Raw genomic sequence first — 19,621 nt, 5'->3', positions numbered from 1 at the left:
TGCTAAAAGGCATTCTACCCTTTTGGGTATTTTTGAAAAATCGTGTAAATGTGTTCAAATCTTTGAATATGTATTATTTTAAAGCAAACATTTTTAACTGAAATCTTTGCTTCTGGGGGGTCCCTGGAACAAAACATTTTGAGAGGGGGGTCCTTTACATGAAAACGTTTGAGCACCACTGATATACATGTAGAAACGTAAGTTTTTCAGAATTCTGTTGGGATTTTAGAAGATATTTTGTAGAATCGGCTTCATGTCTTAACGGGTTAAGAAGCTGTGACCCTTTTATGCTCAGAAAAATCCTATGAGGCTTGATTCCATGGAAGGGCTAACTGGCTATTTTTTTTTTGTCTTCATGGTGTGTGATTCTCTAGCTGGATGGAGGAATGTAGTTATTTCCAAATGGATGACATGTTTGTGGTCTTATTTCCTTCTCTGCTGGAAAAAGAAGAACAATTACATGCGCCCTCAAACCTGAACTTTGTGAGCACAGAACAGCTAAAGGAGAACAGTGTACTGTAGATAGAGTTCTCCCACACAACTATCCTTCTCCGTTCTCTACACTGGCTCCCTGTAGCGGCTCGCATCCAGTTTAAAACCCTGGTGCTAGCCTATAGGGCAGTGAAAGGAACAGCCCCTTCTTACCTCCGGGCTATGGTCGATGCTTACACCCCTGCCCGACCACTTCGGTCTGCCACCTCGGGGCGACTGATTGCCTCGTCGCTCAGTGCTCCTTCTGGCCGATCCACACGGTCACGACTTTTTTTGAGTCACTGCCCATCTTTCGCCGCAGGCTGAAAACCCACCTCTTCAGGAAACACTACCCTTCCTCTCTGCCTGGCCTACTTGCTGTTAACTAGTTGTACGAACGCTTGTTTTATTGTTGTATTGTTTTATTGGATCTTGTTTAGTCGATACACTTATTTGTTTTAGCTCGTGCTCATTTGATTTTGCTATTTTGTCTCATCTGTTTAAGAAAGTAGGTAGCTGATATATTGCACTTTTACCTTAGCGCTACTGTAGGTATGCTCTTGGTTGCTTGTTTTTGCAGGAAATGCACTTAATGCTTCTGGTGATTAGTAGTTTTCGTTCCCTACCTATGTTGAATGCACTTATTGTAAGTCGCTTTGGATAAAAGCGTCTGCTAAATGACTGTAATGTAATGTAATGTAATGTAGAGTTTATGTAACAGCGCTGAAGCTGGATTCCAGCCAGAAGCATTAAGCCATTTATTCCGGTAAAGAATCTGTGTCATTTTTAGATTTCTTTGGGCCATTCAAAAATAGCAGATCTACAGTACATTACATTACATTACATTCTACAAGCTCGTATTTGAAAAATCGAGAACATTTGTGCAAATCTTTGAATATATATATATTTTTAAAGCAAACATTTTAACTCAAATCTTTGCTTCTGGGGGGATTCTACAAATGTCTTCTAAATCCTAACAGTTTTTTGGAAAAAAAATATGTTGCTATAATGTCAGTGGTTCTCAAACTTTTTCATGTCAAGGACCACCCAAAATGATATGAATTTTGGCCGCGGACCCCCATCTCAAAATATGTTGTTCCAGGGACCCCCCACAGAAGTTGTAACAGAGTTAAAGGGGACTTTTGGACTTAGGTTTTCTTACCTTTTCTATAACGTTATGATATCTTAGGATGAATGGTACAGTAGAAAAATGTCATAACTCCATCCCGAGTCCGCCACAGCTTAAAACGTGCGCCAATAGGCCTTGCGCTAGATCGCGTATTTTAGTAGCTTTTGGTGAGATCTGACGTTCATAGTTCATAGTGAAAAACAAAACAAAAAAAAGTCTCGCTAGACGAGATCGAAATCTCGAGATTTCAATCTCGTCTAGCGAGACTTAGGTTTTTTTTTTTTTTGGTTGCATAGTGTTCTGTCACTATGAACGTCAGATCTCACAAAAAAACAAAAAAAAAAAGCTTTTAAAATACGCGATCTAGCGCAAGGCCTATTGGCGCACGTTTTAAGCTGTGGCGGACCCGGGATGGAGTTATGACATTTTCTACAGTACCATTCATCCTAAGATATCGTAACGTCACAGAAAAGGTAAGAAAACCTAAGTCCAAAATTCCCCTTCGCTTTCGAAAAATATATATTCAAAGATTTGCACACATTTTCACGATAAAAAAAAAAAAAATAGCCCAAAGAATTCTTAAAATGACACACAGATGCGTTCCCGGTCTTAGAGGGCTAAAGGAGAGGCTGTAAGGCAGTGATGTCTGCAGGCAGCAGGAATCCACTTTTCACAGTTCCTTCTCACTGAACGTGATTCAACATCGAGGAGCGTTTGCTTTTTATGCGACACAATCAATACGAGTAAATGTCACAACTAAAACCTATCACTCCTCCGCTCTGTGGGGAGATTTGTTAATATTAGGGGTGTGCCGATACACTAATTTCACGAAACGATACGATACGATATTTGGCTCACAGCTTCGATATGATTTCGATACGATACGATACGCACTTTTTTTATTAGGAAAATATATGGAGGAGAAAAAAAGAAAATGCAAACAAATAATTCTGTTTTTGCATTATTCAGACATGCAAACTTGTAGCTTTTCAGCTACAATAGCCGTTTTGAATCCAAATAGTATGACACCTGACCCGAAAAAAAAACATGTTGTCACTCTTTTCACTTCGGGGCCGTTTGCATGCCTGATTATTATGATTGTAAAACAAAAAAAAAAAACAAACAAAAAAAAATCAAAAACGATATTTATTTTTTCCAAAACGATACATATCGTTGCGAAAACGTATCGCGATATATCGCGGGACGATATATCGGCACACCCCTATTTGTCACTATATTTCGAGTTACATGAACCACGTGACCGGCGCCGTTTCTTCCCCCTCAGAGGCGGAACTCTCTAATATAAGGCACACGCCTGTTCCCTGTTACTGCTCTGAGTCACTCTACTTACATGTGGCCGCCCGTTGCCCATGCCATGCATGCTCTACTTAACACTGCCAGCTGTAGCATGATAGCTGCATGCACTCAAAGCATGACAGACAAGCGGGACAACCAATCAATGAACATATAGCGAAACTCCAAAAGGTCCAAACGTTTCAATACATTTACATTTATCAACTTGAAGAAACCAATATTGTGTAAAGTATCAGACTTTCCATCATTGAAGTCCAGATGAAATTGCCTTTTTAGAGTATCTAACTTAATATTGTGATAACGGGATAATGCATGAGGTACATGACATTGGGAGGAATTGGATTTGAACGTTCAAAAGTGGGCATGTCATAACATACATGGAGAATTAGAGTTTAACAACTAAAACAGCATCCACTGTGGTATGTGTTGTGATGCTGTTGCTTATATGGTCATTTTACATGATAATATATAATACATGTTGTAATAGCATCCATAATACAAGATAATAGGCATACTAATTTGAGGTTCAGTGATTGATGGTCAAGTACAGTATAATAGCACATGTGACGTCAAATCACAGTGTCTGTTGTGTTTCTAGTATAGGACATCATTTGTGGTCCTAATCCTCTATGATGTCTTTCAGTGCACTTGTACGCTGCTTGTACATTACATTAAATTACATTACAGTCATTTAGCAGACGCTTTTATCCAAAGCGACTTACAATAAGTGCAATCAACATAGGTAGGGAACGAAAACTACTAATCACCAGAGGTTTTAAGTGCATTTTCTGCAAAAACAAGCAACCAAGAGTATACCTGGCGCTAAGGTAAAAGTGCAATATATCAGCTACCTATTTCCTTAAACAGATGAGACAAAATAGCTAAATCGCTTTGCCCAATGCCTTGTTGGCTGAACCTGACCAGCTTTTCTCTTGTCCTCCAGCAGGCTCAGTACCCGGACAGAGGAGAAATACTTCTGACATCCAATGACCTGGAACTGGTGCTACAAGTGGAACGCAATCAGTAAGTGTCTTCATAACCACTCGCTGTGTCTGTGTTTCTGTCTTACTTTAGCAGAGAGAGAGAGAGAGAGAGAGAAAAACTGGTTCCACTTTTCTCCAAGCTCTATTTTTGTATTATACTAGAGGTTCCGGCCACTGCGCGGCCCTCCCGTCTCGGGGCCCTAGTAGCCTGGGCCGCACATCGGAGACAGAGACAGTGTAGACGTTCATTGCAGCGGCGGTGTTTGTTTCGACACGCAAACCGAGACGCTCATTGCAGCGGCGGAGTTTGTTTCGACACGGACAACCGAAAGCGAAAGCTCCCCCTGGAAAACCCTGTAGCTCCACCCCGCGAAACCTAACTTGGTGAGACCCAGACACCACAACAGCTTGAAGAGACAGACACACAAACAGGCTGGCTAGGCAGACAGACAGCCACGCATGCGCGCGACTCTCTATTGTATATAAGGATTTCTGTCCCTTCTTTATGTAATTTACTTACACATTTTTTTTTTTTAGTGGTGCCAGCCACTCCTACACTTGACCGTGTGTGTCCGTCCGTCCGTCCGTCCGTCCGTCCGTCCGTCCATCCGTCTGTTTGAGCACGGCCTCAACAGCTGCATCTGATTGCAACACAAGGATGCAACCAGTTACACTAATTCAAAGGCACCACTCTCATCACACTGGGTGTGATTTTTTTAAATTCAGTCCAAATCAATAGCCTTCTTCATCTCCTGCCTGTATTTTACCCACATGGGGCACAAGGTTACCATAATATGCTGTTAAGTTTGTCCTCTGCATTCACTCATCCTAATTATTAGGAGCAGTGGGCGTTATTAATTCAGCAGCAATGCGAGCAGTTAGGGGTTAAGTGCCTTGCTCAGGGACATGTTGACTCATAGACTGGGCGGTCCGGGGGAGAGAATTGGTGACCTTCTGATTCCCAGACGACCTCTCTACTCATCAAACTAGGAGGACCCCCCTCGTCTCCTCACATATTTAACCCATTAAGACCGGGAACGCGACTGTGTCATTTTAAGATTTATTTGGCTATTCAAAAATAGCAGATCTACAAGCTCATAGCGTGGCACAGAGTGCCGCGCTATGAATCTTTGAATATATATATATATACACATTTTTAACCAAAATCTTTGCTTCTGGGGGTCCCTGGAACAAAACATTTTGAGATGGGGGTCCGCGGCCAAATACATATCATTTTGGGGGTCCTTGACATGTAAAAAGTTTGAGAACCACTGATATTATAGCAACATGAGTTTTAACTGTTAGGATTTAGAAGACATTTGTACAATCCCCCAGAAGCAAAGATTTGAGTTAAAAATGTTTAAAAATATATATATATTCAAAGATTTGCACACATTTTCACGAATGGCCAAAGTATAAAATAATGGTTAAAGTGGTTACAATTTTAAATGACACAGATGCGTTCCCGGTCTAAAAGGGTTAACATCCCAACACCTCCCTCTCATGCAAAATGCTTCTAATAGCTTCTCATAGATTGAACAGTGAAATGTTCCTCCTCTCCTCTTCCTTCTGACTCTGAGTGTTAGCTGAGTACTTTCTGCTGTTGAGTTGGAGGCAGGAGGTGTCATTTATGCACCTTCGGGCCACAATAAAGAAGCAAGGCTAATGGGAATTAGCAGGCATCCCCCCCCCCGCGGTTCAAGGCCGAGGGGAGGTTACTCTCCCCCGGTGACAACATGAAGGCCTGCCTGCCTCTGTCAGCCGCTGTCACATTATAGCCACAGACGTGCAGAGAATCACAAGGTGGATCCTGCTTAGCTCGCTGCTCCAAAGACCTCACCGCACAGAGGAACAAAACCCTTTATTATTTACAGGACAAGGTGTAACCTTTCATTCAGTCTGAATGCAAATGGTGTTTGTTTTTTTGTTTTTTCTCACGGTGGCTGTCAATCCAGAGAGAGACTGGATGCAGGAGTTGAACTCTGATACACAGTTGGGGTCAGAGCGACTCTAAAGGTCATACATGGGCAACTGGCGGCCCGAGGGCCACACATGCGGCCCCCACCTGCACTTAATGCGGCCCGCAGGTTAATATCGGAATATTGATATATTATTGATGTCAGCTGGTACAATTCCAAACATAATCCGCTTTAATTACTTCAGTCTATATTAGTATTTTTTTCCCAAGCCACCTTTTGCAGCACAAGACAAAAAATCATGATGATCAAATGATTCTATCCAACCACAGAATTAAAACTTGTTTTTTTTGTTTGTGTGTTTTTTTAGAAAGCAAGCTGTAAGGTGCCATCACTAGCGACTGTACATAGGGTGCGTTCGGAAATACAGCACTGAGCGCACTGGCCAATACAAACTAATGGGCGAGTGCGCTCCGGTGCGCAATTTCCGAACGCACCCATAGTGCCTCGTCTACACACCACACCTGTACGTACCCCCCAATGTCCCCCACAAGGCTGTAATAGGCGTTCTCTATTTAGACGCGAGCTGCCATTAACCCTTTTGCCATCAACAAGGGATCAACTGATCCCAGTCCCTGAACCTGGTTCCTCCTCGTCTTCCAGATGGCCAACTTAACAGTCCCACACACAAAATGAACCAGTGTTACAACAGGTCTTCTCCTGCTGCTGTGTTTTGGACCAAAAATAAAACTTTCTAGAGAAAAACTCTCCCCTAGTTCCCCGAGTTGAACTCTGATACACAGTTGAAGTCAGAGCGACTCTATAGATAATTGCAGTTGTTGAACGATATGAGATGAATGTATGTTAACAGGATTTCATTACCTCTGTGATGCAGAGACCTTGGTTTTGACTGCACCACACTGCAGTGTTGATTTCGTCGACTACAACTATGACGAAAAATGTTTGTCGACTACCTTTTTTCACTGACGAAAACTCAATAAAAACTAAATAAAAACTAAGCTACTGTATGATGACTAAAACTATGACTAAATATATTGACAATGTTGTCTACAAATAAAAACTAGACTAAAATGTTAGGGAGGGACAAGCGGAGAAGAGATCCAGTAGAACTAAAAGACAAGATATTTTATGTTTGGTTGCACTCGGGTGTTGCGCTCTGAAAATAGCAGATCTACAAGCTCACAACGCGTCGCGCTGCGACACTTTGTGTGAGCTTGTAGATCGGCTATTCTCAGCATGCAACCAAGTGTAAAATCAGGCATCACGACGCCACCAAGGCACCGCCGAAATACATTTTAGTCGACTAAATCAACTGTAGATTTAGTCGACTAAAATCGTATGATATTTAGTCGACAAAAACTAGACAAAAGCTAAAACATTTCAGATGACTAAAATATGACTAAAACTAAATGGAATTTTATCCAAAAGACTATGACTAAAACTAACTAAAAACACTCAGACACTGTAAAATCCACAATGTTCATTTTACTCTGAGTCGGAAAATCAATTTTTATAAATGCTTCATCTCAGTACAAAAGTGCTTCACAAGAACAACGTTGGTGTAATTAACAGATTCACTGAAGAAAGTACGTTTTTACATGAACAGATTTTCAACCATCATCCAACCTCTGTACTGTATAGTACTGCACTGTATTGTATTGTACTGTACTGTATCTCAGCCAGTGTACGAGAGGCCAACTTGGCAGTGACTGTGTTTATTTTATCCTGGTTGTAACCCAGAGGTTTGGTCTGGACCATGGAATGTAGGTCAGAGAGGAGGGAGAACCATTTTGGGGGGGATTAGATCATGGTAATAGATACTGTACGGGGCAGAAGGGGGGGGGGGGGGGTCTTACGTAAGTACTGCTGGCTGCCCTAAACAGGACACACATAATGAATTACTCTGTGCTGGCAATTCTGTAGACAACGCACACACGCACGCACGCACGCACACACACACACACACACACACACACACACACATTAAGACCTGGAACACATCTGTGTCACTTTTTGATTTGAGCTAAAAAGCATTATTTTACACTTTGGCTATTCAAAAATAGCCGATATACAATCTCATAGCGCGGCACCGAGTGCCGCGCTATGAGCTTGTAGATCTGCTATTTTTTTTTAAATCGTAAAAATGTGTGCAAATCGAATATATATATATTTTTAAAGCAAACATTTTTAACTCAAATCTTTGCTTCTGGGGGGGTCCCTGGAACCAAATATTTTGAGATGGGGGTCCGCGACCAAACACATATAATTTTGGGGGTCCTTGACAATGGAAAAGTTTGAGAACCACTGATATATAGAAACATAGGTTTTTCAGAATACTATTGGGATTTAGAAGACATTTTGTAGAATCGGCCTCAGGTCTTAATGGGTTAAAGGATGCGTTTAATCTTAATTGAAAAATGTTTGGTTGCAGGTTAGGACCAGATGAAGTGTAAAACTGTCACTTTACGATGATGGAGGCCTTTGATTACATTGTGGCCCCAGGGAGGATATGTACTGTATAGTTGTATGTAAATAGACAACACACACACACACACACCATCAATCACACATAGCCAGGCTCCTCTTACAAGTGTGTCTCCTTCAGAGACATCTGTCCCCCAGGCTGTGGACCTGACAAGGTGTTATTTTAGAAACCTCCCAAGATCGGCCGGCTTTGGCAAGACCTCCTGGCAATCGGTCCTGTTGTCTTAGCCTCCCATTGATTTATGTTTCTACTCGTGGAATTCCTTTTGTTTGATCTGGGCTGTGTAGCCCCATGGCATCTCCACTTTAATTGCCTTTAAAATCAATCACGAGCTTTGCTCCGTTAATCTGCACTTAATCCAGCTCGGAAATGTCAGCTCAGCTCCATAAGGAAAGACTGGCAGCTTTGAAGCCCAGCCCCTGTGAGAACACAATGCTCTGCTTCAGAGCGGCCTCACCTCCACACTAAGTAACCACATTGGAACAGGAGTTGAAGGTTGAGCGTGTATGCATTCAGCAGGAACTAAACATCTTTCTAAAGACAGATGAAGAGAGGATGAAGGTTGAGTGTTTGCGTCTTCGACAGGAACTAAACATGTTTACAAAGACAGATGAAGGTTGAGTGTGTATAGATTCATTCAACAGGTAAAGTGTGGGAACAATGGAGCTACAGTACTTCACAGGAAGTCTGAATAGTTTGGAAAGAAGATTGCAAACCTTCAAAAAGTCCAGCAGATGATTTTAGGCCAGTGGTTAGAGTTTGCAACACGTTTAACTGAACAACTATTGCTCTGCAACTGCTGTCACAGTGAGGTCTGAATTGTGCGTTGACCCAAAAATCAGCACCTGGGTTTTAAATAACACCATATTCCTCTATTACAGTTGCTCACAAGACAAAGCAAGTTTTTTTGTAAAGCACATTTCAACACAAGGCAATTCAAAGTGCTGCAATAAATGTAGGTTTATACCTTTCTACAAATTGTAGGTAAATGCCAGAACCTGGAGACACCACAGACAACGACTTTAAGTATAAAAGAGCGATCTTTATTAAAGTAAATACTCAACTATAAAAGGATTCAGATAACTGTACATACGAATGGATCACCACACTATTGCTATTAAAACCACATAATAATATATAGGCCTATATAATCATACACATTTAAATATCCCAGATCACGCTGTGATTAAAGTCAGTACTTACTGTAACTCATTCAGTGCCAGGCTTTTTCAAGCTTGTTGATCCCTGTGCCAAGGAAAAGGCTATTATTTTACCTTTTCAATTGGTCACAGAGTGTTTGTCTTCAGTGTGATTGATCCCCTGATGGTTGCTAATCACTGAGTCACTTCAGGTGTGGTTTCACAAATTTCAACGAGGTCATTGTGACCTCGTTGACATTTGTTTTTGATGTTTGAATGTGGCATGTCACACTCAGAAATACAGGGTTTACAATGGTAGGAAAAATGTGTTTTTTTTCTCCGTTTCACTTTTAGCATTGAAGTGGATGGAGCAAAAACTTTTCGAAAATGGTTTTCTCCTAGTTCCTTTGAGATAAAAAAAAAATATATATATATATATATTTTGAAAAAAACTTTTTTTTTTTTGGGAGACGTCAAAAGACGTCATTGGCACTAATGGCCAACTGAAAACAGCCGTCAAAAGACGTCATTGGCATTGAATGAGTTAACTCGCCCGCTTGTCAAGACCACCCCCCGGGGTCTGAGCTTGTGACGTCGTCCAACTCCCCGGGGAATTGCTTGGCTGGACGGCGCGCTGTGCTGACCACATTCAACATGGTAGGTCAGCTGTCATCGCAGACTGCTGAAAGAACATGGAAGCAATACAGAGATGGCAGAATGGATAGAGGACAATACAAGTATAAGGAGAGAATGTGGAGAGAGATGGAGTGAGTGGAAGACAGAGACTGGAGAACAGGTGGTGGTGTTTGAGTAGTGTGAGTGGAGTCGTAGCGGGGGCTTTTACACTCCTTGAACCCGCTGAGAACTTCCTGTTTGGAGTGTGTTCAGGAAGTCCTCTCAGGATGCACAACAACAGCTGTGTGGCTCTAACACGTCACATAGAGGATGTGCATTTACACAAACGTGTGTGGGTGTGCACACTACACACACGTTTTAATTACACACCAACTCATGCATGCATGTATGTACAACTTTAATCTTATCATTAACCCTTATAATAGCCATAACCTAACCCTAACTGTAAACTAAATCTAACCTTAAAATAACCCTTCAAGTAAAGTGAGCACAGTTGTTCACAAGGCAAAGCAAGTTTATTTGTAAAGCACGTTTCAACACAAGGCAATTCAAAGTGCTTTAAACAAAACATTAAACATTAAGACAGCGAAATTAAGGTAGCAAAATGAACACATTATGGAAACACATTTGAATATAATAAAATCAAAAACAAGCAAAAAATAAAACAAAGATTTAAGAGTAAGAATAATTATTCAAACAAATATCTAAATACAAGGAAGTGGCAAAATAAAAGTTTTTCAGCCTTGATTTAAAATCACTAAGACTTTTAGCAGACCTTTAGTTCTGATTGTTCAGTTCCGATTCGCAACCTTTTCTGACCTACTTTTGTGTCACAACTTAAAGGAGAGCCATGGGAAAGAACATGGAAGCAATACAGAGATGGCAGAATGGATACTGGGGACGCTGGGGGCGTGTCTTCTTCTCCGCGTCATCAGCGCCCATACCCTAGGTGGGGCTGGCGAAAGGGCCTACTAGTTAATACCCTCACAAAAACATGCAGTAATCCTGGTCGCTATACCGCCTCCCCCATGACAGCCGGGGCGCCTGATGGAGGGGAAGGGAACTGGTTGGAATAACGTGTTCCTTCCACGCGCCTTGTCCTACCGGGGAAACTCCCCCCTGTCAGGTGACAAGAAGGTCAGTGAGCGAGGCATGAGCGAGGCATGAGCAAGGCCCTGGGCTCCCTAGGCTGGTGGGGGGAGTGTAGCGCCCAGGATCACTTAGAAAATTGGCACCGGGTGAAAAGAGGGTTACAAAATCGTGGGATAAAAAATGTAGGAGAAAAAAAGTATAAGGAGAGAAGGTGGAGAGAGATGGAGCGAGTGGAAGACAGAGACTGGAGAACAGGTGGTGGTGTTTGAGTGGTGTGAGTGGAGTCGTAGTGGGACTGTACACTCCATGAACCCGCTGAGAACTTCCTGTTTGGAGTGTGTTCAGGAAGTCCTCTCAGGATGCACAACAACAGCTGTGTGGCTCTAACATACGTCTTCATGACACCCGCAGACGGTTTTCAAGTATCATTGACTGACTAACTGGCTGCCTGACTGACTGACTGGCCGCTAACATAACTAACACTTCATACATACAGCGTTTACTTGTCCTCAAACACAGTGCTCACCGAGCAGGATGAGAAAAGCGAATTGAAACGGGAAGGGTTGCGTAGCCCTCCTAAGAACATCTGATGCACCATTAGCCTTCATCTATGACAGGCCACTGGGGTCGTAGTGACATGCTTCTTCGTCGGGACCAATTAACGTTAGTTAGAGGGACTCGTGGTTGCCCCTGGGCACAGCAATGTGACCGTTAAGCTGTCAGGTTGTGGCTAGTTGTGAGGTTTATTTCTGTTTCGCTTGTGAGTTCAGCCTTCAGATTGTCCATCCACAGCAGGGAGCTTGTTTACCTGTTGCCACCAGAAGGTGGTGACTACCTTAGTAACGCCATTAACGAGTGAATGCTGGTATCTTGAGAAAACGCTGCCGGTGGGAAGGATTTAGAGGCTAGAAATGTTAACGGAGGAATTATGTGCCGGCTGTTTTCTCACAAATTAAATCATTTTCTCTGTATTTCCAACGTGTTGCCGAAGCTGTTGGCAGATGCACCCCATGGGGCACCTAATTCACCTTAACGTAACACGACATGCAGTAAATGCTTTAAACAAATGAATGCATTTTCTCTCCAGTAGCATGATTTGCAACATTTTTTTTTTCTCCCCACTGGTTCCTTACAGTTCAGTATTCATCTGTTTCCCTGATTGAGTCAAGTTGTCTGCTGTAGTTTTTAATCATGGCCCCCAGATGCAAGCTGTGTTTTTTTCCAGATGTCCCTGGGTTGGCCAGAGGGAGATAATGTAATTAACTGTAGCTCAGCCCTTGATATTTTTCCACAGTCTACACAAGGCCTTAATTCATCCTCTGTCCTGTACATTAACCCATTAAAACCGGGAAAGCATCCGTGTGTAATTTTTGTATTTCTTTGGCTATTATAAAATAACAATTCATTTGAAATCATGAAAATTGGCGAAAATCTTTGAATATATATATTTTTAAAAGCGTTTTTTTTCAAATCTTTCAAATCTTTGCTTCTGGAGGTCCCTGGAACTAATTATTTTGAGATGGGGGGGGGGTCCGTGGACAAATACATGCCATATTTTGGGGGTCCTTCACATGAAAAATGTTTAGGACCCACTGATATATAACAACATTAAAAAAAAACTGTTAGGATTTAGAAGACATTAAATCGAATCCCCCAGAAGCAAAGATTTGAGTTACAAATGTTCGCTTCAATAAATATATATATTCAAAGATTTGCACACATTTTCACGATTTTAAAATAAAATAGCAGATCTACAAGCTCATAGCGTGGCACCGAGTGCCGCGCTATGAGCTTGTAGGTCTGCTATTTTTGAATAGCCCAAAGGAATCTAAAAATGACACTCAGATGCGTTCCCGGTCTTAAAGGGTTAAAACACCATAATCACCGGCGAGCGTTCCTCTTTGATATGAATGTTCACAAAATGATGTGTGTGTGTGTGTGTGTGTGTTCTAATGTAGCTATGGGGACCGCCCCCAGTACCTGTCTGTGTGTTCCAGTGGTGGAAAAAAAGTACTCACATTCTTTATGTAAGTAAAAGTATCAATACTGTAATGTAAAAAATACTCTGTTACAAGTAAAAGTCTGGAATTTAACATGTACTTGAGTAAAAGCACAAAAGTATTGGTATCAAAATTTTACTGAAGTACCAAAAGTAAAAGTACTGAAATGTCTGAAAATAGCCTTGGTATAAAATAAGGCTAAAGTGGTTAAAGTATGTTTTATAATGTAACAATTTATATCTGCAAAGTAACTAGTAGTGGAGTAAAAGTAAAACATTTGCCTCTGAGATGCAGTGGAGTAGAAGTAAAAGCATAGACAATTGGAAATACTCCGGTAAAGTAAAAGTACCTCAAAATTGTACCTAAGTACAGCACTTGAGTAAATGTACCTAGTTACTTTACACCACTGGTGTGCTCTAATGTAGCTATGGGGACCGGCCCCCCAGTACCTGTCTGCTATGATTAGTTTCTCATCCTTATCTCCTTAGTTTCAGCTCCAAGCGGCAAACTGATATGATGAACGGTCCCTCGTGGTCCATTTTGTGTAATGTCCGCGTCTCGGCACGATACGCCCGGTTCAGGGGGGGGCGGCGAATGTTCAATTAACCCATTAAGACCTGGAACGCATCTGTGGTCATTTTAAGATTTCTTTGGCTATTCAAAAATAGCGGATCTACAAGCTTGTAGCGCGGCACCGAGTGCCGCGCTACGAGCTTGTAGATCTCTGTGTGTTTTAAAAAAAAATCTTTGTATTTTTAAAGCGAACATTTGTAACTCAAATCTTTGCTTCTGGGGGATTCTACAAATGTCTTCCTAACGGTGTTTTTGAAAAAAACATATTTGCTATAATAATATATATAATAATATCAGTGGTTCTCAAAAATGATACGGCCGTGGACCCCCATCTCAAAACATTTTGTTCCAGGGACCCCCAGAAGTTTTGTAAATACATTATTCACATAAAATACATATTCAAAGATTTGCACATTTTCACGATTTTTCAAAAATAGCAGATCTACAAGCTCATAGCACGGCACTCGGTGCCGCGCTATGAGCTTGTGTATCTGCTATTTTTGAATAGCCAAAGAAATCTTAAAATGACACAGATGCGTTCCTGGACTTAATGGGTTAAGCCTGTGTTGTTGTTGTTGTTTTTTAGCCTCCTTGTTAAGCACTGAGCTATTTCTCTAACGCCAGAGATAAGTACGTGTACATAATGTTCCATTCGGCCCCATTAAGTAAAACACAATTTATTGTCGGCTGTCTGGCCTTAATTAGATTTAGGCCACGATACACCTTTGACTTTGTTTTTCTTTAGTTTTTCTTCTCCTCTGCTCCTCAAAAGTCTGTTTTGTGTGTGTGTGTGTGTGTGTGTGTGTGTGTGTGTGTGTGTGTGTGTGTGTGTGTGTGTGTGTGTGTGTGTGTGTGTGTGTGTGCTGGCGTGCGTGCGTGTGTGTGTGTGGCTCTCTCTCTCTCAGCTCTTGGCAGCAGTTCATGCACAGACAGAGCTAACAGCTGTGCTCTATGATTGTGTGTGTGTGTGTGTGTATGTGTTGTATCAGCTGTCCAGTGTGTGTGTGTTGTATCAGCTGTCCAGTGAACACTTTGTTTCTACACAGCCAAATGGACTGAATTAACAATCACCCACAGTCCTGTTATTTACATCCATGGATTCCCTGCATTGTGTCTGTGCTTCATGGTGTCTTAGTATCAAATATAGAATATATTAGGTTCTAATAAAAAGTCATGACACGCTATCCCCAGTCATTTTACCCATGAGAGTTTACTGTATGAGACGAAGGGGGCCCAGGAATGGTCCTGGCAGCTGCCAGCTACTACAAACTGCAAGATATTTGCTCCGTTTATGAGGTTGGGGACCTTTTTTTGGCGCTCGCTGACAAAACCCCCGATCTGATGCGAGATCGGGGGCCGAGGTTTTGCTCGCTGTGTGTGAAAGGCTCTGCGAGACGATTCCAGCGCTTGGCGATGCCTTCCCGAGCGTTTCTAGATATCTTGCACGTTTAACACATTGGCTGCCATGGACGCAGATCTGCGTTCATTTGCGCAAAAGCCCGCAAATTGCCAAGGACGCAGATCTGCGTTCTTTCAAAAAAAAAAAAAAATCACAAATTACAACATGATGAGTCATCATGTTGTAATTTGCAATGTTAAACCCACAATCAATCCTCCAGTTCAAGGCAACACAGAAAGGGGGGAACTTTTTTCTTATTTCCACACAACTCCTTTATGCTATACTAGAGTTTCGGGGGGCTACGCCCCCCTCAACCCCAGCCGCGCACGGGGCCCAGCGTGGGTGCGTGTATATTGGGGTACCCAAATCGCCGGAGTGAAAGTGTCCAAAAAGGAAAAAAAAAAAAAAAAAAAAAAAATTGGAAAAAATGTTAATAGTGATTGTTACTTTGGTGGTCCGCGGACCCCCTGGTGGTCCGCCGACCCCTGTGAGTGTTGGGACCCCCGGGGACCCCCCTGGAACATGGCGGACCCCTTCGGCAGTTTTTTTTTTTTTCATGCACGGTTTGCTTGTTTCTGTGGCTTGTTTTTTAAAACCTGGCAGCAAACTTGGCAACCCGACTGACATCACTGACCTATCCTTGGTATTTGTACTTCCGGGTTGCATAATGATGACATCACTGTCGAGTCCTGTGGTGTCATGAACCTAGCCAGGTTTGTTTACCAGATTACCCTGGGCAGCGTGCTGTGCTGTGGCGGTGGCTGTTTGTTTTTGTGTTTGGGATGAACATGGCACGTGAAGGACGGACATATTGTGATCGAGACATGAGTGAAGTGAAAGTAACGGCCTGGGTGGAACAAAGGAGGTACGTAAGAAGGGGGGGGGGGTTGAAGCAAAGGAGCTGTGTGTGTGCTGTTGTGGAGGACATGGGCAGAGTGCAATGGCGGCCGCTCGTGTTGTTTCGGCGAAAGCCGTCGCCGTGCGGTGTCGGTGGTGTGCACGGTAAACGGTACGAAGCTGCCTCCCCTTCCGTTTTGTCCGACATTTGGTGAGTAGAATTAATTATGTTGCGCGGTGGAAAAGGTGTAGTGAGCAATGAGAGGTCCCCTACGCGACGCGTAAATTCAGCGCGGCCGCCGTGGCGAGTCAGTTGGCGACATGTGGTCTGGCGGTGCGTTGTTTATTCGATAACAGAGCTGTGGGGTGTCGCACCTAGGGTGCGGAAGTCGCTCGCCATTTATATAGTTAGATTAATGACATAGTTAAATATTGAAAATGGGTGGATTTCCCCTTTAAGTACTTTTTTTTTCTCATTGAAAAAGTCTGGCAGCCTACTGTAGAAAAAAAAAAAAAGCTGGCAGCCAATGTGTTAATATTTGGCTTTGTCACACAAGATTTGCTGGCAAACATTCCCGACTTACATTCCAATGTTTAAGGGCTTTCGGTGAGAAGCAAAACATACAAGTCACCGCAGCAGATGATTAAAGTAAACCAGTCAAGGGATATTATGTGAAAAGCCAGGTAGTGTGTTCGCCTGCTGTTGGTAAACAAGAAAACTAATCACAATTCTCCTTCATTGTGTTCATTTAACCCATTTAGACCTGAGGCCGATTCTAAAAACGCCTTCTAAATCCTGACCTAAGTTTTCTGAAAAACTTCAAATATGTATTCAAAAATTACAAAAAACTAGACCATACCCGTGGGGGGATATGCGCACATGATCTGGCAACCCGGGAGCCAGCGAACACAAAAACGCTAATAAGCGGCTGAGACTTTGTGTAATCGGAAAACGGGCTTCGCTGTTAGGTGCACATGGTAATGGTCAATGGCTGTGTGCAAATTCAGATCAATTGTTCCAGCCACTGAGGAGAAACGGGCAGAACCAATTTTGGCCTCACCACTACACGCACTACACCACGCACTACAGAGGTTTGTCAAATTATAGGAGGACGTATGTTGCTACAATATATACAGTACATAGCAACAGGAACCCCTATTTGTTACTATACCTTTACGGGTTCCTGCCCAAAATGGGTTAACTTTGTACATCACGGGAGTATGAAGTCATCGTCTGCTGTTTTCAGGCTGTATAGGAGACAACAGGCCTAATGTTTCTGGTGTGGAGGGAGATTTCACATTTCACAGCTACATTCATTGTTCCTCCCCTGAAGCAATGAATCAATACAATCATGTTGTGGTTGTTTTTTTAGCCGTTAGGCCTCAATGGAACATGTACACTCTGGAAGCTACATGTGGCATTAGCATTAACTGCTTTCTTGGTATTCCTAACACAGTCCTCAGGCAGTATGAATAGGTCCTTCTCACTGAGGAGAACATTTTCACGTATTTACGTAGTACTCGTTTCCCACGTGAGGTGTGTATTATATGGTTGTTTTCGGCATGCAGGAGACGGTGCAAAGGTAGGGTGTGTGTTGTTGACTGTTGACAGTTGAAGCGGACAGGTTTCACTGTGTTCCACCCATCCTCTCTCTCTGTCTGTCTCTGTCTCTGTCTCTGTCTCTCTCTGAGAGTGAGAGTACAGATACTCCTGGTCAAATATCACTCGACAACAAGTGAAAGTTGCTTTTTCAAATATGTGCTAGTGTATGTCCAGTAATTAAAAAAAGGATAAAGCCAACCAGTCCACTCTATTTGGAGACTATAGTCATTTTCTTTCTCATACATTAACCACTTTAGCCCTATTTCATACACAGGCTATTTGAAAATAGCCGATCTACAAGCTGTGAGCTTGTCGATCTGCTATTTTCAAACATTTTAGTACTTTCACTTTTGGTACTTTAAGTACATTTTGATACCAATACTTTTGTACTTTTACCCAAGTCAATTTTGAATTCGGGACTTTTACTTGTAACAGAGTACTTCTACATTGCAGTATTGATACTTTTACCTAAGTAAAACACTTGAGTACTTTTTTCCACCACTGCTTAACTCATTCACTGCCACTGATGTAAAAAAAGTATTTTTTTCCAATTACCAAATCTGCCACTGACGTAAAAAACTTAATTTTGCAAATGAAATGTATTTTAAAAGATCTCGCCGTCCTTCATCTCTCGCAGTGACACATTTCATTGTAGCACACCCGGATACGGAAATGACGTCAATCGAAGATTTTCGTTTCCGCCCGCTTCCTGTTTAAGTCCCCCTCTAAAATGGCATTATCTCGCCTTTGTGTTTCTCCGCCGTGGAACGCTGTTTAGAAACGCTGTTTAGAAACTGCTACTACTGCAAAATGGAATGTCGCCGATTGAAAATGTCTTCTCTGGGCCACTCATACAACTACCCTGTGTGTCTACAAACAGCTGAACACGCGATCATAAGGGATTTAGTGAGGTTTGTGGCGAGGTGAAAAAGTGAGTGAGCCGTGACGTTCACATGGCGATACATGGTGTTTTTACACTGGGCTGAAGGAGAGAGACTCCGCCCCGATCGGAATGTTTGTTGTCTGAGCGACGTGCACAGATCGCCTGTGTGTTTAGAAACGATTGGACTTGCCATCATAATGGAGGGAAAAAAAAGTGATTGTTTTTTTTAAAGTTATGAAAAACACTAAATCGCTGGCAGTGGGCAAACACAGCCAGAAATAAGTCTGGCAGGGAATGACTTAATGCTGGTCTCTCTTCTCTCCTGAGTCCTGAGTCCTCTCACTGGTCCCACACTGACAGGCAGAGCCTCATCAATCCTTCCATTGACACCACCTGGGGGCGCTCGTTAGAGCTCAATGATGTCAGCTGACCCAAAGCCTTTAGAGGGCGCTTTTTCTACTTTCTCCCACTGCCCTCCAAAAGAACCCGTTTGATTGGTTCTTCAATGGAGTTTTGACAGCGGTAGGGCTGTTGTCAGCAGCGTGGGTTCACACAGCACTAGCTTAACCCATTAAGACTGGGAAATAATCGGCACCGAGTGCCGCGCTATGAGCTTGAATATCTGCTATTTTTGAAAAATGGTGATTTTTGTTGCAAATCTTTGAAAAGAAAAAAAAAAATATATATATATATACACTGTATATATATATATATTTTTTTTTTCTTCTTTTTTTAAAGCGAACATTTGTAACTCAAATCTTTGCTTCTGGGGGGATTCTACAAATGTCTTCTACATCCTACAGTTGTTGTGAAAAACCTATGTTACTATATCAGTGGTGCTCAAACTTTTTCATGTCAAGGACCCCCAAAATTATATGTATTTGGCTGCGGACCCCCATCTCAAAATGTGTTGTTCCAGGGACCCCCCCAGAAGCAAAGATTTGAGTTAAAAATGTTCGCTTTAAAAAAATATATTCAAATATTTGCACACAATTATTTTTTTAAATAGCAGAGCTTGTAGATCTGCAATTTTTTTTTGGATAGCCCAAAGAAATCTTAAAATGACGCGCAGGTGCGTTTCCCGGTCTTACAGGGTTAAAGAGAAGCCAGACGGAGTGTGTTTGCGTGCGGATGAGCTGT

General features: G+C 42.2%; 1 protein-coding gene across 2 annotated transcripts in view; it reads left to right on the top strand.

The window, feature by feature from the left end:
* adam19a (ADAM metallopeptidase domain 19a) overlaps window positions 1-19,621 on the top strand; it is a 139,030-nt gene that overhangs the window by 68,264 nt on the left and 51,145 nt on the right. Inside the window, exon 3 of one of the 2 annotated variants that reach the window (XM_084042497.1) lies at window positions 3,861-3,937. In XM_084042497.1, coding sequence (XP_083898623.1) covers window positions 3,861-3,937 — 77 coding nt within the window. Of the gene's footprint in view, window positions 1-3,857; window positions 3,938-19,621 lie in introns of both variants that reach the window. The other variant, XM_084042496.1, reaches the window with a different exon arrangement.

Source organism: Gymnoscopelus microlampas (assembly GCF_963454915.1).
Source record: "Gymnoscopelus microlampas genome assembly, chromosome: 19".
In the NCBI taxonomy this organism is placed as follows: Eukaryota; Metazoa; Chordata; class Actinopteri; order Myctophiformes; family Myctophidae; genus Gymnoscopelus; species Gymnoscopelus microlampas.
Note: the sequence above shows the minus strand (reverse complement) of the source record. Positions and strands in the feature narration are given on the sequence as shown.